The sequence below is a fragment of the Haliaeetus leucocephalus genome, unplaced genomic scaffold (assembly GCF_000737465.1).
Source record: "Haliaeetus leucocephalus isolate CR32 unplaced genomic scaffold, Haliaeetus_leucocephalus-4.0 Scaffold0, whole genome shotgun sequence".
In the NCBI taxonomy this organism is placed as follows: domain Eukaryota; kingdom Metazoa; phylum Chordata; class Aves; order Accipitriformes; family Accipitridae; genus Haliaeetus; species Haliaeetus leucocephalus.
The window spans coordinates 9,062,079-9,088,905 of record NW_010972436.1 but is presented as its reverse complement, the minus strand read 5'-3'; the positions used below and the strand labels follow the sequence as shown (position 1 = coordinate 9,088,905).

Sequence of the window (26,827 nt, the reverse complement as noted above, 5' to 3'; positions counted from 1 at the left end):
TTCTTTTAGGTAACAACAAGCTGCTTCCAGCACAACAACCAGAAACTCCACACTTACTAATGCAGCTGGAAACCAAACCTACTGTCACTTGCTAAAATTGCTTTGGACTTACTGCCAGCCCAACGAATTAGTAAGCTTGAAGCAAAATAAAGGGATAATAAATAAGCTTCTCTTCCAAGATATTACAAGTTGCACACTAGGACATTGTTTCAAGGCTTTACCTTTCTCTTTTTCTTACAATTTGTTTTCCTTATTAATTAATTCTTTGGATGATGGCTCTTCAGGTTATTCTTTTTTTTTTTTTTTTTTTTGAATCAGACCTTTATAAGCACACCTATACCATGTATCACTGTATCATGTTAGAGATACTAAAGCTAAGGTAATGCAATGCAGAGGTATTAGATTAAGTTTAAAGGTAATATAACATAAATGCTTAACTGTTGTACTAACATTGCACTAGCTTAAACACCTTGCTATACATCATCATATGAGCTGCTGAAATACTGTTCTAAGGTATTAAACTGCACAGCATAAAAGTGGAGAAAGACCCCTTCATTGCTAGAACAAAAAATTATTAACTGGATAGGACCGTCACCTAATCATAGCTTTAAAAACACCATTTAGTTGAACTGACATAGCAATTTATGAGTTCTTCCAAATATAATATTTCTAATATCTTTTCTTGACAGAATTAAAGGCACTTTATCTATATACATGCAAAAACCTTGCCCATATTACTCTCTTTTTGTGCTTAATTTCCACATAAGTGGAAAACACTCCCACAGACTTTGACACTTTACTCTTGACTGTTGCTCTGCTACAACTTGTAAATATACTCAGCTATTTCAGAGAGGAGCAGGAGTGAGTATTGGTGCTACCTGCCATGGCTGAATGTGGTTTTAACAAAGCAGCTACCTTGGAGAGTTGCGCTGATATGAAATATAGGCTATTAGGGAAGCGTCCTGTGGCAACATGAGGAGCTTTACAGCCTATTTTGATAGCAGTAGGATCAGGATATTGTTTCTGCGATCAGTTGTTTTAAGTCATGTCTTAAGGAAGCCAAATGATCAGTCAACACAGGTGTCTGTAGATTTCAGCAGAAACATGAGGTACAATGGGATTTTCATAACTCTTTTATGAATAAGAACATAAATTTATGACATTAACAGATATGGATGATGACACATGAAGGAGATGAAGCCCTCAGTTTCCCTGGCTGTTACGAGTAATAGCAACAGTACACGGTGCTACAGTACCAGACAGCAATAGTATCGCATAATGTACAGGATTTCACATCCAGAATTTTTATACTGCATTTACAGCAGCCTGATCTGAGGCCTAAAACAAGTTCCCCTGAAAGATGAAAGGAAAGAGCCTTCATTAAGATGCACATGGGACCAACTGACCAAAGAGCTTTTAATACCCCTTTGCATTTAAATTGATATTATTAGGAATTAATACATTAAAAAACAAACAAACAAACAAACAAACAAACAAAAAAACTCCCCAAACCAAAAAAACAACAAAAAGAGGACAGGGGACAGAGCTTTTGCCAAAGTTAAGAATTAACTTTTTGGAAAAAGACAACTCGCTTATATTTTGGCAGAATTCAAACTAATAAGACCCCACCTCTTATTAGAAATGCTGTAAGACTCAGCTTAATTTTCAACACATTTCCCAGCCTAATGGGTCTCTAAATGCTCTATGCTTTGAAAGACTTCTTTTTTAAAAGAAAAAGTTTATAACCAACTGTCAGCATGTTTTTTATTTTGACTTTATGAAACAGATATATACAAGTACTATTTCATAAATCTTAGAAGCTTTATGAACTGAGCACATTTCATTAGGCCCAGGACTTCCACACGAATACATCATTTTTACAAAGTACTGCCTTATAGCAACAAAAGGCCTATTTCTTACTCTTTATCAGGAATTTCCTCTTTTCATTAGAAACTAAATATATTATCGATTGTTCTCATCATCTTCTGGTTGCCTGGTTTTGGTTTGCGAATGATTTTTTGTTTTTCTCAGTAAATGACTTTTCAACTGGGGTTTGAGGAGTTCAGTTATTCAGTATTTTACATTGAGAATAAGAGATAAAATTGTGTTATAAGGTACGAAAGACAACATAAAACCACATAAAATTTCATGAGACTGGACATACGTAGCGACTTTTACAAAGTCAATTGGTAAAAGGCAGAAATGGATTGAAGTTTATTTTTTAACTTATGAGCATGCAGCAAAACAAATAAACATATTTTGTAGGAGATGCAGAAAATAAAGACTTGTCATGCATTAAAAGTCTTTACTACAGTGTAAAAGCACAATATTATTGAAACTTTGCAATACTACTATAAAGGCTGAACATAAGATATATATCTACTATAAAATTCTACAGTAAAAAGTGATGGATCCGTCTTACACATCGCCTAGACCTAACAACTTCCCAGTGTTCAGGGCAGCCACTGCTGGCTATTCTAAAGGCTCTTTGCCTTAACATTAAGCCATTTAACTTAGTATTGTCTGATCTGCAAAATTATTTAAGTGCTTGTTAGGCATTACGTGAGGGCAAATGCTTTGGCTAGTTATCTGTTATTCTATGAAACAGAACCTTACAGACAAACACAAATGTGGTCATTTTAAGTCCTGTCAGTGCAATTACTGCCCATAAACCTCACAGTCAAAGTTGGCAAATACCTTCCTATATGAAGGTCAGAGTGATGTCAAGGCATATGGAATTTATTCTTTTTCCTAAAGCTTATCATTCTCTTTGCCCTAAGTGTTTCTGATCCAATTTATACAGATAAAGCTTAAGGGCAGGAGCAGAAAGAGTTGTAAGAGTTCACTGACAGAAAGCAAGACAAAACAGAATTTCAGGGGAAAGCTGATAGAAGGGCTACCCCCTTATAGAAGCAGGAGAGGTACTTCCAGAAAGGACACTGGATGCAGGAATGACAGACAAAGGAGGCTTTACAGGGAGAAATTTTTTTTTAACAGCTGTAAAGCAATACAAAACATTAGAAAGAGGAGGTAAATAGAGGGTAATTGTGTGAGCTGATATTTGCCAGTCAACAGCCAGACCTCTACAGTCCTTACAGAGTGAGATGCCCACTGGTGATGACAAGTGTAATCCCCTGTAACAGACACAGTGTGGTCCGAGACACTGATTTCGGCTAGAAACACTGTGTTTCGCTCTGCTTTATATCATCTTTGCCATTTAACAGATGTTGCCCATAGGGTAGTTTTTGTTATCAAAGAGCTCTTAATTAAGTGATGAACAACATTCCTGCTGGCTTCTGTGCTGAAGGGTCCAGAGCTACAAGGAACAACCAGAAAAGCCTCACTGAGATTTCTGGCAGGCTCCAACAAGATGTTCCACTCAGTACACTGATACTCCAGAGACCCAGGCAAACTTCACTCCACCTATCCACTGGTTTTTGAAAGTTTAAGAGAGTAAATTTATGAGATGTGGGGAAAATGCATGTGAGCAAAATTGTCCTCTGAGGACTGGAAATCTCCAGATAATTTTTCAGTAGCATAGGCTTATTCCAGCCTGCAAATTCACAACCATCCTCACCCTTAACAGTCTCAGATCCTAACCAGCTAGGCAGACAGATTTCCCTCCCTCTCAGAGGTATTGCTCTATGTGCCAACACAAAAAGATGGAGCTCAGACAGTGCAACACCAGGCTTTATTCCTTTCCCCACAGCATGCTCTCTCCTCTTTCATTGATCCTTTTTCCCTGAAAGTACTGCAAATTGTGATGCAAATTATATTAGAATTCTCTACACTTCGGTACTTATTTTTCATAATATCCCTCCTGACGTATTGAAACCATACAATTAAACTCGAATACCATAATCCTATACACACACTCAATATCCAAAAGCAAATTCAAAAAGCTTTATTGCTGTATAAAACTTAAACTTTTAGGCAGCTAACCAGCTAGGTAGCTAACCCAATGTCCTGGTTTTGGCTGAGATAGTGTTAATTTTCTTCCTAGTAGCTGGTACACTGTGTTTGGGATTTAGCATGAGAATAATGTTGATAACACATTGATGTTTTAACTGTTGCTAAGTAGGACTTATCCTATGTTAGGGATTTTTCAGTTTCCCATGCTGTGCCAGCAAGCAGGTGTACAAGAACCTGGGAGGGAGCATGACCAGGACAGTGACCCAAACTAGCCAATGCAATATTCCATACCATAGAACATCAACGCTCAGCATATAAACTGGGGGAGTTGGTCAGGAGGGGCAGATCATTGCTTGGGCATCGGTCAGCGGGTGGTGAGCACTTGCATTGTGCATCAGTTGTCTTTTCTTGGGTCTAATTTCTCTCTGTTATATTCCTTTTCATTAGAATTATTACTATATTTTATTATTATTATATTTTAGTTATTAAAGTGTTCTTATCTCAACCGATGAGTTTTATTTTCTTTACCCCAATGCTCCTCCCTATCCCACTGGGTAGGGGGGAAGTGAGTGAGCAGCTGCGTGGTGCTTAGCTGCTGGCTAGGCTTAAACCACAACACTCAAGATCTTTTGTCTCTGTTACTTTCCCACAACCTATATGCATACTTATAAACAGTTTGATATTGGATTAAGTGTGATTCTTGTGAGAATAACAGATGACTTTGAATTAGTTGTCCTGACTGGTCAGTGTTTAGAAACCATGCTCATGTACCTCACAGCTGCTCACGAGCACAGGTTCCAATAACATCAGGTTTCAGTGGAAAATTTATTTCAGCACCTTCAATGCTTGTGCTTTTATCTTGGGTCAGTAATGGGTAAAACAGTTGCAGTTTTAACAAAAAGCTATGTGTCTCTTATATGTACAAAGACCTCCTCCCTAATAAGTACAAATATTTTTAAGCATATGATTTGACCTTAGGAAATAACAATCATACAAAGAGTTCTTGATTTCAGTTTTAGCGAAGTAACAAATTTAATTTGATCCCAGTGGGATTTAATATTGGGGTGCCTTTTTAGTTCTTAGGTACTCTTTCCATTATTAACTGTGGTGGAAAGGCTCAGGCAGTACCTCCACCATAAGAAATATTTCAATTAATTCCTCCATCTGCTGCTCAGGAATGTTCCCCTACTGAAGGATGATTTATCAAATATTATCTCACCAGATTTAAGAAAATCTTTACAAATGCAACTGCTTGCTCCTACTTCAGCAGGGCTATATGTGACTGAATCCCCATCCTCAGATAAATGCCACAAACTCACTACAGGGCGACGGGGAGTCATTGCCTCAAATATCTCAGGCTGGAATAGCCTACTGCTCTGCTGAAGTATGTCAGTGCTTTGGGTCCATTGCTTGCTGTGGAAGTGTCTGACAGGCTGTCTAGTTTCCAGATCTCTGAGCAGTAAGCTGCAGCAATGAGGTAATACATGGCTTGCTTTTTAATGGCCCATCCCTACTTTGCTTCAAAACCTATTGCATATTTTTATTGGCTCCTACTCCCATCAGCCCTCTAATATCCTTGATTGTATTTGGCCAATACCTGCTGTCTTTGGCATTCCAGGTTATTTCAAACATCCAAAAAATTTTATTTTCAGTGCTATGATTGGATTACCTACAAGATGTCATTTTAGCTATCTTTTGACTGGTTTAGGAGTTGCAAGCTTTTCTTGTTGTAATTCTTATATGAGATGTCTACTTACGCAGAACACTTTCTTTTCCTGTTTTTATTCTGTAACACCTTCAAGTTCCATTTTTTCCTAACTTCTATTTTGTGCATTTGCTATTGCATGGGGTAGGTGGACATTTCTGGAGCCTTCTTCATGCTAGCTGGTAAAATGTCTCAATAGTCCACTCAGCTTTATAAATCTAAAAATGTAAACATCTGTAAATATCTACGTATGAGCCGATCACACCAGACTTCTTGTAGCAATATATATATACATTGACACATAGAAAGAATTAGACACAAGATATGATTCATCCAACCTACTTTAAACTTCTAGCCTTCAGTGTTCATAGATTCTGCTGACTATATTGATTACATTTCTACTGACTGTATATGAGTTTAGGCTGACAACCATGGATATAGATGTTGGAACAGCTAGATAGATTGTACCCTTTGTACATAATCTATTTGTTTTACTTGTAAATTTGCCTGCAGGCTATGCCCATGCCTGTAGCTCATAGCAGAGTTATTTCAGACTCTCTGCACTTTCATTGCACAGTGTCTCTTCCAGCACTACCAGCGATCAACCCATCGTGAATTAGCTAAGCTTTCACCAAGCAATAAACATGTCACTCAGTCCCCTTTTGCTTTCCTTCAGCAAATACTAATCTCTTGTTTCTCTGTTACTTTTTACTTCTTACTTCTTCATAGCATACATTTTATAAGTTATGCTTATAAAGGTGTGTTTTTCAAATTGAATTTTTCATGGGATGTCCAGGCAGTTACTGACATGTTCAGAGGTTGCTGGAGTAGATAGTAGTCTTTGCTTACTACAGGTCACCAGGTGGTGGCTGTTACCTTGTTCCATTTATAATCTATCCCCCTACAATTCTGTGGTTTTCCTAGTGTAGCTTACCTAGTATTAAGCATGCTGATTTTCACATTTTTCCACATGGAAGCCTGCCACAGTTATTTCTTTGTATTCTTCTGTCATTTCTACAGTATTCTTGTTTCCAGTTTCACATACCTGCAGAAATGCACTCATTTCCTACATAATAACCTGCATGATAGAGCACAGAGAGCACCAAAGAGGTATAACATAGAAGTTTCATCTTTTCATTCACACCTGTTATTCTCTCTTGTGCCACTCATCTGTGCTCCTCAACACTAGTACAACAGGTTCACCACTGGGAGCTACTACTGAAATTGCCCATTTATTAAATGACTATTACTTATCCTCATAGTAGTTACCTCTAGCTTGATTTGTCCCTCCCTCCATTTCTCCTGCAGTTTTTCTTCCCTCTAGCTTTTCCAGGATAATACCATCCCCTTGCTACAATCCAGTGCTCCCTATCAATTGAAACCACATCCAGGTATATTCTACCTTTTCAGTGTATAAACTTCTTTCAGCTCATTTACCTCACAAGGCTCCTGGCTTCTTAATACACCACTGCAACTCCAACAGGGAACCCCTTCCTCTCACTTATCCTGTCCCCCAATAGTCAGCATCGTCTCATGCTGGTACAGTCCTTCTAGTTGGGGTCTACATGTTCATGTCGCAGAGCAAACTAAGCTTCAACCCTCCACTGCCCTTCATCTCTTTCTCTCCTAGATTCAGACCTTATTTTCTCCCTTTGAACTTGGAAATTGATAGTTACTTGCCTGAGTTAAGACTGAGTGAAAAATTAACCAGAGACTTCAGGATTTAGCTCATAGACATAATTTCCATTTTTAGTTTGCTGAAAGTAATTACTCCTACATTTTTGGGACTGATGTTCAAGGAGTAACAGTTTCTTTCAATTCTGAAAATTTCATTTCATTAATGATATCATAATTAATTGAAATGTATTTGCTAGTGGAACATCTAAGTGTACAGTCATAATCAGCATGTTAATACTTGCATCGACTTCTGTTTTGCAAAGCAGTTACTGGCTTCAGGAATAAAACATGGTTCAAAGCAAACAACCTCAATGTCAGAAAATTCTAGTCATGACAGAATTTTCTGGATTGGTCTAGAAGTGTTCACTAGGTGTAGAGAAAATTTAACAGAAATGGGCTTTGAAAAACCTAAACAAAACCCACAACAGAACCCAAGCTGATAGTTACTTATCAGAAAACTGTAACATTTTTAGGTGATGCACACATGGTTTTCTTTTTAAAGACCATTCCTGAAAGACTGGCTAAATCAAAGGTCATATTGACCAGCAAGATCATTTAAGCTGTTTTGGAGCTTCCAGATGTTGTTCTGCCAGGAAAGGGAAAAAAAAAAAAAAAAAAAAAGGCAAAGGGGAAATAAATGAACTGTCAAAAAAAGGAAGTTGCTGCCACTATGTACTTACAGGTGTCTCTGTAGGAATTAGCCCCAAATTAACCCCAAGATTTTACATGTCTATTTGAGGAAGACTTTTGCTTTATTTTCACCTGTACAAATACTTTGGTCATATTCTAAACACCTTTTCTATGTATTTGCTGTAATTTCCACTACTGCATACTTCCTGCTACAGAGAAAACCACGAGAGTACAGAGGATAGAAGAAATCTCATCTTAGCCCCAGTGAACAGATATTCAGTGTGAGGCAGCATGGCTGTTGTGGAGTTCACAACCTAAGTGGGGTCAGACAGACTGGGACTGCGGCAAACAAAGCGACGGTGGCTGGAAGGACAAAGGGCTTGGCTCTCATTTGTTCCTTATATTAGGGCTCATGCTGGCGTGACACACTCCTGGTTTCCACAACATAGATTCCTACTGCAGTTTCCTTCACAAAGCCTGTGAAATATTTCTGGGCCTTCATGTGCCTTACCAGTACCTACAGGGATGGAGTTTCTCATATTCTGTTGTCACCACTATCTCTACAAAATGGGCTGGAGCAAGAGCCAGGACAGCATTAATCTCCATAAAAACCTAACTCAGACTTCCACCCAGGAAGCCTACAATCTCAGTGCGAGTCTAGCATGGGTTGAGCAAGAAGTTTTTGGCTCCTGACTTCAATTCTGTTCACCTAGGATGCCTAGCGGAGCCACATTTTGCACAAATCCTCAAAATTTTCTGTGTTGTCAGCCCAATGCAGTAACCTGATAACCAGACATACCTTTAGAGCATTAACAGGCTTGGGGCTTTGTACTACCCTTCTTTACCTGTCCCCTATCTGCTAAATTCCCCCAAAATGTTAGTAATAGATTATATACTTGAGTTGCCCAAGATACCAACCTCAAAAGCAATTAAGTTTTCATACAGTGGGAGCTCTTAGCCACGTTTAGATGGTGTCATTAACTCTGAAAACTCTACCAGTGTACTCAAGGCTAACTACAGCAGCTGTCATTATAGGCACACAATATGGGAAAGATAACTCCAATATGGATAGTAATAACTAAATTTTCCTGAAGATTTTAGGGAAAAATTAGGAAAAAATTAAAAGATTTTTTTTAACATAGACATCATAGAAAAATAATATATTATTTTATCAATCAACTCTAAATAAAAAAATACCTCAATCTTGACTGCCCTGGGGTAAATTCAGGGAGACTGCATAGGCTCATTAAAATCAGCGTGAGGATGATAAAGTTATAATCAAAGATGTACCAGCAAGAACATTGCTGAATTCATCCTAGTTCAAAAGGTAACAGCACAAACTACTACATCAAAATAGTGGAAACTTATGTCAATTCAAGATCTGCCTCTCAAATCACCTCGCAAGATTTACATATTACACTACCTTTAAAAATATAACTGCTATTGAAATAGAGAAAAAAGTTACCTTCAAAAAGTCTTCAAACAAAATACATGTAAAAAAAAAGAAAAATTAAGAGAAAGACTTGAAGATACTTTGAAGGATTCCCCAATAAAATACCAGTAGTGTACCCATGCCAGGTTCTCTGCACTGTCCAATAAAATCTGACAGACCTAAGGTATTGTCTTGTAAACAACTGCTTAACTATTTCCTTGAGACCATAATTTTAGAGAAAAGTTCCATGACCACAATATTGTTTTGCTGGTATATGAAAATACAGAACTATTTTTTAATTTGCTGTTTCCCTTGCTGCTTCCAAATATCTACAGTTAAATGTGAAAATCAAATATGTTTTATGTTCCTAAGGAGGTTGGTACTATTACATATTCTTGATTTACAGGCTATATACAATACTATTTAGTTATTCCATGGAAAGGACAGAGACTGAAACTGCTTTAAGATCTCTTATGATCATTCAAACCATCAGAAGAAATTCCAAAAGTGAAAATTAAAACCTCTATTAATCCCAGGCAACAAATACAAGATTTAATGAAAACCCATAATAATCTGGGTTAGCTACCACCCTCCTCTTTCACACTGCTACAGGCATTGCAATACTATAGAGAAATGCAATGTCAATGAGAGATGCCATAGAAAGGAAAAAAAAATTCCTAAATAATTTACAGTATCCGATACAAAGCTGCACTAGAAGGCATAGAGGGATAAACACAAAAAATAAGAGACAGAGAATAAACAAGAGGGACTTACTACCGTGAGCATGGAAAATTAATACAACCAAGTATGAAGCTTAGCTGCATGTTGAATATGATGTGGGGCCACAGAGTTTCTAGGGCTCCCATGAGAAGGGCTGTTTTACTGCCTGGAGAGCTGTAGCACAGAGAAGGTTTTCCCACCTCCACAGCAACTGAGCTCTGTTACGTGTATTAGTGACTGGCAAAAAACAGACTTCACGAGCTTAGCTCCCTGACATTCGCAGCATGACTCACTAACTCACGAGTGGTTTATTATAGAAATAACCACAGTTGTGACCTGTAGAGCACAAACTTCAGAAAGCTTCACAAAAAACAAAACTCAGCTTCTTCTTGTGTTATCTACTATTGTTAAAGCTTTGAGAGCTCTCCAGAGGTTGCTTTAAAAATGCTCTCTATAGGAATGTGCAGAGATAGATGCGCATATCCCAAAGAACCACAAATTACCAATTATGTTAATAATACTATAAGCTGTCTTACCTTCTAGTTATGAATTAAATAGCCTTGTCAAATACAAGCTAAGGACACCAGTGAATAAAGCCCTCAAACTAGTTATTTTCACTCTTTGCTCTTCCTTTCTTTAGTTAAACACAATCAGCTCATCAAAACCATTCAGAAGAGGAAATAAATACTAGTTAAAGAGAAAAAAAAAAAAAGTTGAGTTTAACATTGCAGCAATTTCAAATTCATCTTAAGTAATTTGGAAACCCTACTATGCCACAATGCACCCTCCATGAAGAATGGCAGAAACCATTTGGGTAGACGTTTTTATTGTGACAGGGATTTAATGTGCCATTGTCCTCAACTTTCCTTTTAACAAGGTTATTTAATTTATGATTTGGAGGTAAAAACAGTTTGTAGTGTCATCATTAGCATAATTAATCATATCCTGCTCTCCAGGAAGTGGAAATCTGTCATGTAGGACTTCTGTACACATTAACTCTGTCATTCTTTTGATCTCAGAATAACCTCTGGAGGTGTTCCAGATCTCTAATAATAGTAATACCATTGTAAATTCTTGGTTACTAAGAAATAGTAGACCATACAGTACAAAAAGCACTTGGAACCTTTCTTTATCCTTTATTGCTAGGCTATAAGCCACACAGCACCACCAATGACGTATGGTAACAAAATTTGCAAATTTTGTTTGCAAGAAATAGATCTTTCTTTTCCCGCTAAATGGTTTTAGGAAGCTTAAAGTTGTAGAAAGGGTTGCATCCTGTCCTGGATCGAGAGGATGACTTTCAGTTACTGAGTTTTGTCAAGATAATATTTTTAAAGAGATTACTGAATAGATCTTACTTTTCCATGCTTAACTTTGAGGCTGAAAATTATGGATGTGTCACATGAAAGATAGAATATCTTTGTGCTAGTGTCAGCGGCCTATAGTAAAAGGACTGGTGTTGAAGGTTGAAGTCCTATTTAGCTTGACAATATCCATAGATCTATTCACAGCAATATTATTTTATTTAGTAGAACTGGAGCAAAACGAAAAGCAGACTTATCATTCAATGTTCCATTAATAGCAAGAGAAAAGAGTGCTGCAGAGCTGCAGCTATTCTTATATGTTTACAAGTGGGGTTTTTTTGGTGTTTGGTTTTTTTTTTTTTCAAAAAACAAACCCCAAAACACCCAAATTCCCCAAATGCTCTAAACCAGAAGAAAAAAATGTTTCCCTCAAATTACTACTACACAGCTCTCCTTGGGAGCTTAACTTCACTCCCAAGTCCTTGGGGACAGATGGGGGAAACTGATGACAGTAGTATATTAGTGACAGCAGTGGTAAAAATTCAGGGCTTCCATTAAAAGTGAAGGCCCAGCAGAGTGACCACACAAGGATTACTTGGAGAAAGAGAGATCTTTGTGAAGTTTTAAGGAATTAAGTTCAGCAGTAAGAATAGGGGGACATTTACAGAATGAACACTGTCCCCACGTCCTGGTTTCAGCTGGGATAGGGTGGATTGTCTTCCTAGTAGCTGGTACAGTGCTATGTTTTGAGTTCAGTATGCGAAGAATGCTGATAACACTGATGTTTTCAGTTGTTGCTAAGTAATGTTTAGTCTAAAGTCAAGGATTTTTCAGCTTCTCATGCCCAGCCAGTGAGAAAGCTGGAGGGACACAAGAAGTTGGCACAGCACACAGCCAGGGCACCTGACCCAAACATGCCAACAGTGTATTCCATACCATGGGACGTCCCATCTAGTTTAGGAACTGGGGGGAGTGGGGGCAGGGAATCACCACTTGGGGACTAACTGGGTGTCGATTGGCGGGGGGGGAGCAATTGCACTGTGCATCATTTGTACATTCCAATCCTTTTATTATTGCTGTTGTCATTTTATTAGTGTTATCATTATCATTATTAGTTTCTTCTTTTTTGTTCTATTAAAGCATTCTTACCTCAACCCACGAGTTTTACTTCTTTTCCCGATTTTCTCCCTATCCCACTGGGTGGGGGTGGACTGAATGAGTGGCTGCGTGGTGCTTAGTTGCTGTCTGGGGTTAAAACACAACACCCCACTGCTGCTGTTTTAGGTGTGCAGGATCCATCCCACCCCATTCTTTCATGCTACACAGATCATGCACTGGATTTTGGCACCCCATCAAATACAGGTCCTCTAATAAAAGAGTACAGAACTAAGCATCAATGATCAAGCACCAAAATGAAACTAAAAGCAAAGCAGAATGGAAATCAGACAAGTCTCAAAATCCCAGTCAGTAGCTGATGGCTCATCTGATCCAAATCAGCATGAAAATGTCATTGCTGATCAAGAAGAGAAAACCCTAGTACTGAAGTCACCGCATAACTGTGCATCCTTTTTTTATCATTCTGACTGGAAATCAACCATTTAATATCAGCCTTTATTCACCTCTGTCCATCTCTTGTATTCTTCTGTTTTGGTAGCAAAATGGAGATCCCAACACAGAGCATGACAGAAGCCTCTGTTCCAGCTTCTAGTCTTGTTGGACACTGACTGCAATTCTTCCCTAATCTTTTAGTCATACCCTCCCCATTCAGAGCTCCAGTGGGACATGGGCATCCCCTGATGCTGGCCAGCTCACCACACATAGCATGAGAAGGAGAAACCTTGACCAGGGACAGGGTAGGATTGGTCCTGGTGATAGTGGCCTCTATTTCTGTCTGCTTGTCCTGTAACACGTCTAGGCAGAGAACCACCAGCCAGAGTCCGTGAACTTGCTGGACACATTCAAGGACCAGAGGATGCTGTGGGCGTGCTCTCTGTGATGCTGCCCTCTGCCTCCCTGTTTTCAATTTTTTGACCATTACTCTTCCTCCTCCTTTTTCTCATTTCTCGTCTTCCATATAATTCCATTTTCTTCTGGTGTCCTCTTTGTCTTTCAAGGAGGTGGAGCAGGAGGGGAGCAGAATGGGCCAATTGCTGTTCCTAGTGTAGGAGGTCAGTGCAAACAGCAGCCAGCAGCAGTGGGAGGGAGAACCCTAACCATGAGCCATCAGTGGTGCCCAGAGCTACAAGACCAGGAGCTCCAGCTGTGCCATACCTCCCATCTTACCCCACAGAAGGAGGAGAGGAACACTATGGTACTCTTGCAGACACCGTATCACACCAAGGCAATGCACTGCATTGGGTTTGCCTTACAGGTGACAAGTTACATACTCCTAGCAGCACTTCTTATCTTTGGATAGTAAATCCTCTGCCCTCATGCAGGCAAAACCTAAGTTTCTGTCCTTGTTTTGGCTTCAGTACTATCTCTACAAGTGCAGCTGCTCCAGACACACACACAAGATTTCTGGGGGAAATGCCTAAATAGAAAATGATTAATGCTATAAAGTCTTACACTGAGAGGGTTTTATAACAGTTCAACTTGACCAGCTGGAGGTTTTTCATCATATCGATATTTTGTAATTTTCTTCTTGTGGAAAGGAAAATTTCCTAAATAAAAGCTGCAGTTTACCTTTTGACATATACAGGGGGAAAAAGGTATTTTTAAATAGCTGCAAGAAACTTTTCTCATATTACTCAAAGTAAATGGTTAGAAAGCCACTTACCCCCAGTTGCCACAGTAATTTCACGTAGAAAATGGCCATAAAATGGAAAATCGAAGGACAGATTCACTCTCTGAAAGGAACAACACCAGAAAATAAAATTGACATTGTGCAGAAAGGTAAGAGGAAACGAAATGAACTGTCCTCCACTTCAAACATCTGTTTCATTGCTTTTTATTTTTCACTGGAGCCTTGCTATTCTTAATTTGGAATTGCCAATAGGTAACTGGAAACAATTTTGTGTAGCACTTAAACACCTAAAAGCAGTGGATCTTCATAACTGAAGACATCAGAAACTAAAATATACCAGCAGACATTATAACCCACTCATAAGAATAAAATTAATAAATACTTGTAGAGTTTGTCCTTAAAAAAATGTTGCTTGAACCTCTTAAGAGGAGCCATAAATATTTAAGGCCTTAGCAATACCTAAGCTTTACAGGATGCCCACTCCCTCAGCTACAGGTGGTTTCCTCCTCTGCCACACGCCTCTTCAGATTCAAGTGCTCTCCCTGACATCCTGCTGCTACCTGGGTCCTTATCTGATGAAGGGTTATCACTGGAAGGCAATTCCTCCGTCAAACCTACATGGCACCAGTTCTCACACCTCTCTATACTGTTAACTAGGAGCTGAAATGATTTATAAAGAAATATTCAACAGAAGTATTAACAAACTCTACTTAAGGTACTTATTGCAAAATAAAAAAAGGAAGAAAAATCTTTTTTTTTCCCCTGTCAACCTACAGGTGACTATCCTCTATCAGCTGAATCCACAGCAGAGAATTGTAAACTGGAGAACAGACTCTTCTCCTCACCTAAGCTCACCATAAAGCACCTTTCAAATTCAAACTCATTTTCCCTCTCTGCCTATGGCTCTCTCCTTTCCCATCTATTCCACTCCTTTCCCAAAGCTCACCGATTATTGTAGCCACCCATAATTATCACCTGGTGTGCTACCTGGCTAAACTCTGAACAAATCGGTAGTCATGACAGAAAGGAGTGCTGAAATCCCAGTAAGGTCTTTTCACTGTTTAAATGTAATATCCCATAAAAACCACATCACTTCCATAATGGCCCAAAGCCCAAATAGGAACTGTGTATGCAGCCCATTATTATTTGTTATTTAGGAGGAGTTACTACAGTAAAAACCGGTGTGAAGATGGGCTGTTGGTGACTGTCCTCAACCTTAACCTTTGATGTCTCCACTTAAGAAAGGGCAACAGTCCGTATATTAAAAAAAAAAAAAAAAAAAAAAAAAAAAGGGAAGGCAGGGAAAGTGCATTTTGTCTTTATTTTCCCTACCTTTATTTCTATCCTGGGTTATTATTTTCACATTATATCTGAGTATTTCTTCTCTCAGGAAGGATTATATTTAAATCCACCAGAAAAGTTTAAAGAATTATTTAGCATGAAATTAACAGCTGAAGATTTACAGTAACTTTAAATTAGATTTGCTTTCCACTTAAGTAGAAGACAGAATTTTGAGAGGATTTATTAGCGCTTTTTTCGTATGTTTTTAATTAGAATGCAAAATCCATTTGCATTGTGTTAATTGGACTGAGTACATTCTAATGACCTTTTCTCTACATACATAAATATGGATATACAACTGAACATTTCTAATCAAAATGGCATATGCAAAAGACAGCGCATGAATTAACTTAAACAAATGGGTTTTTACCAAGTCCTAAAATTTTCACTGCTGAGGTGTATGCTATGTTTATGTATGCACCCCATTTAAATTATGTCCTTGCTCTACCAAACATCACTTCCAAGAACACTATTAAAAACATTCATTTTCTGACCAAACACTCCCTCTTTCCTTTATACACTATTGTCCATTTTACCTATTAGCATTAACTTTCTGAATAACACAATAATCATTAGGCTGCTTTAAAAGAAAAATTTGCCCCCTTAACAGTCTCCTAAATTGCTATAATATAAAAATTAGTATAAAAATGTTTACAATAAAGACTTGATCCTATGCCCACTCAAGCCAGATATGTCTCCCATTGACTTCAATCAAAAAATGATCCATTAAATTCTGACAATGTAAAAATGTTTAATATAGACAATTGTTTAGCATAATACTGTAATAAAGAGCCAACAAGGAATGTTTTAAAGTGTAATATTGTAACAGCTACTAGAAATAAATGTGTTTTTACTTTTGCTACTAGAAAGCATACCTCATTTTTCAGAAAGAATATCAGAATTCTCAACCCACTGGCATAAAAATGTTTTCTCTGTGCATAGATGATAGAATGGACTGACAGTAAAGCGAACTGAGTTTCAAGCATGAGGTGATCCTGTATCTAGTTCAGTGTTTGAGTAATCAACTGTTAAGATACCTAATCTAAACACATTGAGCATCCATGCCACACCTAAAATTTTATTGTACAGTTAAGATGATGGTGGCAATATACTGAAAAAAAAATCACTACTAGGGATATAAATCCTATAGTGTTAGATGTTTTATTTGTTCTATTAATATTTGTGTGTTACTTTCCACAAACAATGACTATGCTCTTTATATAGCCAAACAATCTCATGGATCCTCTCTTTATTATTACTTTTCCTGTAGAAGCAAAACAAACTGGCAGCTTCTGGAAACTCTTAGGATTACATACTTCCAAATGAAGGAAAACACACAAATTGAGACGTTATTGGAAAAAAATCATTAATACTTAGCATATACTAATTTAGCTCCTTGTTCTACTGCCAAGTTGGAGAATAATCTTTAGAAATTATCAGCATGTAAATCACCAAGTCACAGAAAGACGTGCAAAATGCCCTTTTAAAGAGTAATGGCAAAATTTATCTCTATGGAAGAGAAGGGAAGAGATTGCTGCTTAGTTATGTATGCTCTGCTCAGAATATATGACTCTACAATTGTTATACAGTTACAGAGAACACATCTCTCTTAAATAACTTTGTTGTATGGTACACATGGGTGTTGTTTGCTTGTACACATACAAGAAATCAACTATAGACACATAAATAAAATATAATGCCTTATATGATGACTTACTGGTACTTTTTCATCCTTCAAGAGGGACATAAATCTCTGAAAAAGATTAAACCAGTATGTAGACATGGCTGCAGTCACTCGAGTTCACAGTCCGGGATATTTGGGTACATATGAAAAGAGACGGATATCAGTGTACTAAACCGGGAGCTCTGCTAGAGCTGACAGAGAGGCAGAGTGGGCACTTGACATTCAGCAGAAAAGTCTTAAACCACTTGGTTTTGGGGAGAAACAGTTGAAGACCTCATGCTGCCAAGCTCCCGTCTGCCATGCTGAATGGTCATCCACACTGATCCCACACCCAGATCAAAAGCAGTGTTTCATTTTAAACATCTAGGTCAATAACTTAAACAAAATGTCCCCCTTGGAATTGACATTTTTAGGTGTATAATCTCAGGGATCCAGCTGGAAACAAAAGTGCTTAGAACAAAGGCATGGAAGGGTGTCATCTTCACTAATCATTAAACAACAGGTTAAAATTTCTCAGAAGAATTTCACTAATGTTTAGGTCCCAAACCTCATAAATTACTTTTATTAGGGAAAGATGTTTTACCTTATATAGGTATTTTTAATTCTTTTATTACATTTTTTTCGCATGTTTCCATTCTCTCCCTCAGCACAGAGCACCAGAATCCCAGATGGAGAAGGCAAGGCAGATAATACAGGTTTTCACTTTTAGGTACCCTTGAGGTTTTTTCCTCGTTAGAAACAAATTGTCTTAAGAAAATACCTGATACAGTGTTTTATTAAATGTACCCCAAAGATATATAACTGCCTGAACCCTCTGCATTTGCATTATCCCTGGCTCCTTACAGTGTTTTTGGCTATGAGGAATATATTTTATGTATTGGACCCTCTGTTAGTCACATGTAGTGGATTTATCACCCCACTCTGCTTTTTGTTTTCTGAGCTAAATACCACCGTATTTCTTCTTGCTGCCTCTTACATTCCTCTGAGCCAGTCACCTGGCTGGTACCAGGGAGATAACAGATAAAATGAGAGAAAAGCTGAATTAAACTTGGATTTTCTCTCAGCTTTAAAACTGCTAAACACACCTGCATCTTTAAAAACTGTTCAACCTATAAATAAGGCATGAAATGGATATTGTTTTTAAACAGGCAAAACCCAAGAACTTTTTGTTGGAGCGAAGTTGGCAAATGGATGAAACAAGAACCTCAAGAACCACAATTCCGATGCAATTTTCTGTATTCAATTTGTGCTAATATTGGCCCTTGTGTGTATGCAGTTTCCAGCCACAAGTGAGACCCAAGAATACAATCTGTAAATCACGCAGCATTCAATTTCACTTCCTTTTACCAGGCAGCATGATTACAATAAGTTAAACAAGACTGTTATTTACACTCTGTGATATTTACTTGTTGATATCCTGAAATGGTGATCACATCTATCACTTCTGTTACTATATGACATTCTCATGAGTTTTATCAGTTGTCCCAAAAGAAAAAATATGTGTAACACCTCATACAAAATGGAAGTGCACAGATACACTCCATGGGAGACTTGAACTTCAGCAACTTAGTCCTGAACCCAGTTCTGTAACTATTGAAGTCAATGGTAAAATTCCTTCTCACTTCAGCAACACAATTAATTTATTGTTTGATAGTTTGTGATCCTGAAGAACAGAGGTGAATTTTAAATATATCTGTGAAGGTGTCTCTGAAGGACTGTTACAGCAGACGCAAAAAGGCAACTTGGAATCATTTGATAGCAACACTGTGCAGACTTTCACAGCTTAACTAAAATTCAAAGATAAAGCTCTGTGAACAGTAGTCACAATACTTTGTAATACTGCTGTGTTGGTCACTGGTGAAAAATACCCATGTCAAAGAAGAAAAATGTATAAAGACTTACTGCTGCTTGCCGATGGGTATTGGAAAGGATCCCATGAATCTTTACTTTGTCTTTCTCCATTTGGTCTATATTGACCCACAAATCCCGGCTAGTAGAATCATACGGGCCATATGTCCTTGAAGTATAGTAATTATGATCTGTATCCTCCTGAAAGGGGGAAAAAACCCACAGCAAATACAGATTAGAATGGAAGATGCACCTTAGTTTTATATAAAACCTCACTCTTGAAATACTGAGTCCTGTTGCTCCTGGGAGCAGCAGAAAAGACTATACTGCAAGTCAACAATGAAGAAAAAAGTACAAATTGCAAATGCGTTGCAGAAGACAGCTCTGCTCCTAACCACAAGCAGTTGGTAAGGCAAACAGTTACCTCATGCAATCATCTTATATTATGATTATAATGGTCACTATCCGCAATTCCCAATCATACAGTTCCTGTAACCACATCAGTTAAATCTATGGCAAAATATTTGATGGCTTTCAAGACAAGATGGCCAGTAAGTTTCTGTAACAACAGCCACGCTCTAACAAAGCAATAAGCAGTACTCTCAGCTAACATGTAAAAAAAAAAAAAAAAAAAAAAAATTAACATTTTAAAACATAATTTACTAGAATACCCTTTATAAGAACATCCAAAAAAATTCCTAATAGCTATAGTCTTACAATGCCATTTCATTTTAAATCTCCAAAAGATTGTTTTACTGTACATTTGCCACTCAGAGAGAGACAAATACATATCTATTTGTAGACGAAAGCTTCCTAGTTCTCATGGTCTTTAAAATGACAGTAGTTGCTGTCATGCTCACGTCACAGCAAATTCAGAGGTAAAATACATGAACCCTACATGTGCCATGGGAGATAGTGCTAGTGGTCCATCAAATCCTGCAGCTTGCAGATGTCCAGTTCCATGATCAAGTGCATGGTTCAGAAGACAGTTGAAGTCTTGGCAATGTCTGCTTCTTTCAATGACAAAGCTAGGACTCCAACACTCAAAATACTCTGTATGCCACTCAACCTCACTGCAATCAGTTTACACTTGAAATCATATACATTTAGCAGAGCAAAAAAAGTAAAATTTTGATACTTATTAGGCAAAATTTGGTAAATGTTTAAAAACCTAAGTATAGGAAATTCCAAAATTTCTGTCAAGGTCAGTAGCTATGATGGTCTGTACCTTCCTAAAAGATATCTAAGACAATGAAAGGAAAAAAAAAAAAAAAAAAGTACATGGTCCAACGTGAGAGATGAAACATCCCAGATTCCCAGTCTTCCTTAATTCGTCCCAAGCTGTTGTAACCCTACAATATTTAAATCGACAGCATTGCCAGCTTTCTGCTGAATAGCTACAAGTAATACTGTAGAAGTAGTACATCCTGGTATTTCTCAGTTCCTTCTTCCCTTCCTTCTTCTCAGCACCAAAGCAAAATAAACAAAGCCTGAACGATAGTGTTTTAAAACTGGAATGAACTTAGAAAATAAACAGTGGCATAGAAAATGGAAGAGGCTGACTTAGAATTTAGCATTATCCCCGGAGATGGGGAAGTTCCTCTCCTGCAGCACCTCCTACACCCAGCAAGCAGTGTGGGACTACCCTCACATCACACTGTGCTGCCACGCAGACCTGACACACCATCCCAGAACATACAACCCATTCCTACTGATGTGGTCCTGAGCTGAAGATATACTTGGCAAGGGCTTATATTCTAGATGAAACTGTTCATGTTCTAGGTTAAATATGTTGACCATAAATCTTGTTTCAGCTAGATTTCATCCTACATTAACACCATTACTGATATATACCATTGCAGACATAATCAGGTTATTTTCCCCTCGATGTTTTCTGTATCTTCTGCTGCACTTTATATGCCAGGATGTGCTTGCCCAGTAAATCCCAGCTGCACTTTTGAAGCAACTTCTAACAACTTCAGCAGCTCTAGGTTAGTCACACAAGCAAACATAATTAAAACTTTACTGTCAGGAAGATGACAGAAACCAGCTACCTTACCAAATTATTTTCTACTTTAATGGTCAACAGAAACAGTTATTACTGTCACGTATACAAAGGAGGTACAGTACATTAAGGGTTTTGACAACAAAGATGTATTTTCCCAGTCTAATTTATCATTCGGACAGAATGTCAATAGAAATTAAAAGTTACACTTAAGGCATCACAAAGTTTCAAGGAAAGAGCCCTGAGAGAAAAAGAAGAAATAATTACCCAAATAGCTTTCTTTCAGATAGATATGCAATGTTTAAACCATAGCTAAAACTGTGCAGACTTTTTGCATTTCCAGTTTTTCATAACTAATAAAGCTACTCCAGTTAATTAGTAGTAGCTAAGCCCTTACCTCCACAACTAGAAGGCTCTAACACTGAGCCTAGTCGGTTGTTCTGTAAGAATGCTTTAAATAGTATCTTGATCCATGCTTAAAGCAGACTCATACATCTTGTAAATCAAACACTTAAATTACAGCCTTCAGCTGAACAGTGTTGTCAGTGTGTGAGGAATTACTCAGGTATAAACAACTACCAAATTTTGTGTAAAAAAAGTCTCATTTATTGTTTTAATTCAAGTTAAATAACCTTAGATAGTTGTGGAAGGAAACAAATTCACTTCCACTTGGATGACAGAAGGAAAACAGAATTCCTCTCACTCACTGGAACAGCTTCATAACCTTCACGTGGATGTATTTTATGAATGTACCATTAAATATTTCTCTCTTGCATCCTAATTTTTTTTTTAATCCTCTCTGTAAATTTACTATAGTGCTACAGAAAGGAACACACAGCTAACTACTAAAGTTGGCCTGAGCAGCTCAGGAGCTCTTAGTAAGGTTAGGATCCATGCTTCTATTTCAAGTCATCTCCTTTATAGTTTTTAATGTGCAGTACCGTGGAAATGAAATTGTTAGTCTTCCATAAATTTCCCAGCTGTAGAGAAACATTTTATTGGTACCAATAGATACCTATGAATTTTCATTCTGACAGACCTGTTTATAGGCTTTGGTTGACGGCACCTGCTTCATAATGCACTCCATCCCCTACAGGTACTATATGCATAAGAAGATGGGAAAATGCTTCAGATATTATGCTGAATTTGCATGTAAACTTCTGAACTAAGAAAATAATTTTAATACTTATGTGACACAGATGTTGAGTTCTGCAGATAGGTAGAATTATATATAAATACAAGTATGAAGAGAAACAAATCTTTCAGTATCTTTTAATGACATAAAAGCATGTTAGCGAATGAAAGAACATGCAGAGCAATCAGAGAACGTACCCATTAATACTTCAAGATACTTCTTTTTTCTTTGTCTTCTAGGTATTCTGGGGATATAAGCATTATTTCCTATTGCTTCTCTAGATGTACAGTTCTGTACAAATACTGCATATATATGAAGTGGGAAGCACCTCTCTTTTATTGAGAAATACAGCTTTTAAGCAAAGGATTTTCCCAGAGATTTTTTGCACCAGCTATGAGGATTACTGTTGGAAACCTTTGTAAGGATATAGGGAATATTCATTAGACCCTCTCTCATAACTCTTCTCTTTTGGGTATTTTTAACCTTAGGCAATCCTCAATGCTGAGTTGCCATCTTATTTTAGATTGTAAAGAAAATTAATTTCTAACAGTTTTCACGAGGGATATTGTCTGATGACACCTTGAATATGTTCCCATATTTCTGCAACTACAACTGAATGTTCTCAGGAAAGCTGAGGGCATGCACTATTCATGAAATCTCAGCACAAGTGAAGATTAAGCCTTCTTTAAATTCTTGGTGTTCGGTATTTGCCAAATTCAGTGACTGAACATCTATTCCATACATTCCATATACAGATACTCCCAAATACAGTCCAAACATCACACCAGTTTCCTCGATAACTGGTGTCCCTTAAGAGATTAAGACTTCAAATGTGTGAGGTAAACTGTTGCAATCAAGATAGTACAAAGTAACTATGTGTGATATTTAAAAGTAACAACTACCTTATACCTCTGAAATGCTTTCGAATTACTAACTGGGATTCTGGCCAAAGATGTACATGAAAATTGTACCAAAACAGACATGAAATGATAAAGTTCCCTCTCAATGAAATAAGACATCACAATTCAAGGACAATGCAATCACATATGTAAGCATGGGACTTTTCAGGCTTAATTCTCTTCCTGTCACATTTTTTCTTTAATAGAAATTGAAAGGTACTGTAAATATCTAAGAGACAGAGGGTATTATCAAACAAGATTTAGGTTAAGAATAAGAGCCTCTGTTGAATCCAACTGCATGAGTATTTTGCTTTTAAATACTGGATCCAATTGCATCCAAACCACAGACATTACTGAACAAAAAGTTTTGCCATATCTATCTCTCTATGTATCTATATCTGCAAGGCTGTAACTGAAAAAAATTAGTAACTTCAACCAGAGAAAAAGCAGCTGGCATCCAGGAATGACCTCTGCTGTTGCACAATAGTATGCTGTAGAAAAAACTCCTAGTTTCTCTGTGGTTGAAAGAAAAGAGAAAAACAAGACAAATCATTATAGATCAGCCAGCCAGACAACAATTACATTTTGGTAGCTTAAGTTTTGGTTGCCTTATCCCAGTCCTGTGAGACTGTTTGTGACATGGCAATCAATCAGTCAATCATCCAAGGCTCCTTATCTTCAAATACCTGTGATTGTCATGAGTTATTGCCAGCTACAATAAAAGGCAATTAGACTGCATTAAATTTGATAACTGTTGTCCCTTTAAATATTCTAGTTATTGAAATTGCATTTTCAGAATTGCATTGAGATGACATCACAATGAAGAAACTCTGAAACCATCAGGGATATGGAGTTAAACTTTATAGGTACCTAATTTTATCACAGTAAAAGGAAGGTCTGGTATCTGATTTTTAACAAAACGCATCAACAAATTGTCCAAATATTGCTAAAATCACAGACTATGCCTATTTTTAAATTAACTGAAAGTGCTGCTGGTGTTTGCCCCCAAAATCAGTGCTGAGGAAACTCATCACCAAATACTAAGTTCAGAAAGTCATCTTTAACTCTGAATATAATACGAGCATTTATAAAGGAATAGCCTATGAAATTAATCAGACAATTATGCTTTGTAAAAGCTGCATTTGCAGAATAAAATGGAAACACTGGAAGGAGAAAACAGGCAATTATATATTTAAAAATAGACTACTTTTCAGGGAGAAAACAAAGATAATAATAAAATAGTTACTGGGAAATTTAGAAGAAGGAAATAAGCCAGCAATTAAACATATTTCCCTAATGAAGAAAAGTCATTCTGGCAATTCATTTTTCAGAATAAAAAAAAGAACACCCTTTCTATTAAAATAAACCAGCAACAAGATGGCCCTGCATGCATACAACAAAACCAGCTTCCTCAAAACGATTTGCACTCTAACCTAATCTCACGTAATGCTTGTTACTCTCTTACTATATCTCTGCCTACCCTGTCAGTAAAGTACAGCTAAAATTGACTTCTGAATTGTTTCAGATTTTTGTTAGAAAATTGCTCTTAGATTTCTGAACATTATTAGTACCCACCAGCTGAAAACAGCACAGGAAGGGAGAACAGAAATGACAGCTCGTGTAGGATGTGAGCTAGCTCTGCATTGCAGCCAACAGAAAGCCTCTTCCAGCCACGTTTGAGCACTGGGAAGCGGCGAGAGAGATGCATGGTCACACTCTGTGTTACCAGGGCAGAGGAAGCATGTGTGTATGGTGTTGCAATTGAATTTCCTTATTTATTTACCTTTTCTTTAGGTGGGCACTGACTGAGACAGGGGTGGGTGGCAAGTATACATGGATAATATCCCCAGTCTAAAAGCCATTAGCAGAGGAGATGAGACAGCATGAGAAAAGACCATCCATCCTGAGATGGGGTCCTAATGGGAAGATAAGGCCAGAGGAAACTGGGAGAGAGACACTTTGCATGCTGCTGCCATGTAACTGCATTTTAACACAGAGTACCGTAATTATAATCATAACATAGCAATGTTATGATGCAACTTCACAGTTTTATAGGATTGGATGACCAAAGAACCCTGAGAAGTGCTTAATTTGGACTGGCCACTCAAAATGTGAAAGCTCTAATTTCAGTAGATAAACTACACGTGAACTACCACATGAAAGTCTTGCAGAAGATATATATAGCGGCTGCTACTTAGGAAGCTCCATTGTTATGAGTGGTTCTCTGATGCTCAGAAGTACCAATTTCATAAACACTTTGCATCAAGGATAAACTCTCTGCTGTTCAATTTCTTAACAAAAGCATTTGTTCTGTAAAAATCTCTACTGAGGAAACATACAATTTACAGAACTGCCCCTCTGCTTTCATGACAAAGCTACAATCTGTTCTTTTGGGGTTTTTTTTTGGTCTTTTTTTAATATCTGATGTGGGAAGAACTTAGGAAATATATATATATATAGGCATAGCATGCATATTCCACATCAACAGTCAGCAGAACCTGAAGACAGCCTGCAAACATCACTGTTGATTACACAAGCCTTAGCAAAATCCATTTTGAACAGCTAATACCATGTCTAATGAATGAGGGTAACCCAGTCTAACAAAAGAGAAAATCCTCTGTCTGCATGCAGTGGGATTAAGAACTTCATCTCACACTATATTCTCCTAGAACAGGCCTCATGAGTGCTCTGCAGAGTCCTGAAAGCCTGGTGTCTGTGAGTGCAGGAGTCCTCAAACTCAGGTTTTCACTAGGGCCAGTATGGAACTCACTTTGCCCAGAATCTCACAGATTTACATCTGGAGATTGTTATTGTAACCACTAAACGATATCATCAACTGGGATGAAACAAAAGCATTTAGCTCACAGCTCTCACCCTATGTACATGCAAGGCTTTACACAGCTCTACATCTTCAGCACCCACGTTTTCAAACCGCACTTTTCTGAGTGCCTGACAGCACCTATAATGGACAGTCACACACGCTGACGGACAGTCTGGCAAAGAAGGATGCCATAAACCTGTTATCAATCCAAAAAGCTGTTTAGACTTTCCGGCTTTGTGAAAAGTCAGTGTGGAGCCACTGCCTTTTTCATGATATTCAGCCACTTTTGAAAGGAAGCTTCCCTCTTGGGGACTGCTATAAAACTGTCAGCCTATTTAGGGGTTATTACACTGGTCTTATAAAGCCCCTTGGACTGCCTTGTCATAAGAGACAAGCTTCAAAAAGACCAGAAGTCTCTGCAATGCCTTACTTAAAAGAAAAAAAGGCAAATCACCAAGTCACTCAAAAACCAATTACAGCAGGGAAATATTTATTATGCAGCTTTGTTCGTGATGTGCTGGAGCAGGAGTTTGAGAAATGACATTCTCAAAATAAGCCTTTATTAACTGCTCTGTAGCATCCCCTCCACCAAAAGAAAATAATAGGAACCACTGCAATAAAACGATCATGAAAACACCTAGGAGCAATTTGATTTTGGTGTAATTATGAAACATGTTAGAGCTTATTTTCTCATTTTTAGATATTTATAAATGACTAAAGTGTTCATAAAATTGAAATTGTAAAAAAGACTGTTTGTAAACATAAAAAACTTAACTGCCAGGCCTAGACTACAGAGCTTCAGTGGTTATGAGCCCATTCCTGTTACCAGCCCCATTCTTAGGGGCTTGTGACTCCAGATAATGCCATAAATAATTAGATCTTTGTCAAGTTAGCTTTTAAAGATTTCGTATTTTAGTCTTTTAAAGATTCACTTCTTGTGTGGAATATAAGCAACAATGTATTTCTGA

General features: G+C 37.6%; 1 protein-coding gene across 1 annotated transcript in view; it reads right to left on the bottom strand.

The window, feature by feature from the left end:
• Positions 1-26,827, bottom strand: part of PLXDC2 (plexin domain containing 2) — a 278,226-nt gene that overhangs the window by 113,748 nt on the left and 137,651 nt on the right. The window contains exons 3-4 of the mRNA XM_010579409.1: positions 19,054-19,200; positions 14,160-14,229 (exon numbers count right to left, since the gene is read on the bottom strand). Of these exons, the coding sequence (XP_010577711.1) occupies positions 14,160-14,229; positions 19,054-19,200 (217 nt within the window). The remainder of the gene's footprint in view (positions 1-14,159; positions 14,230-19,053; positions 19,201-26,827) is intronic.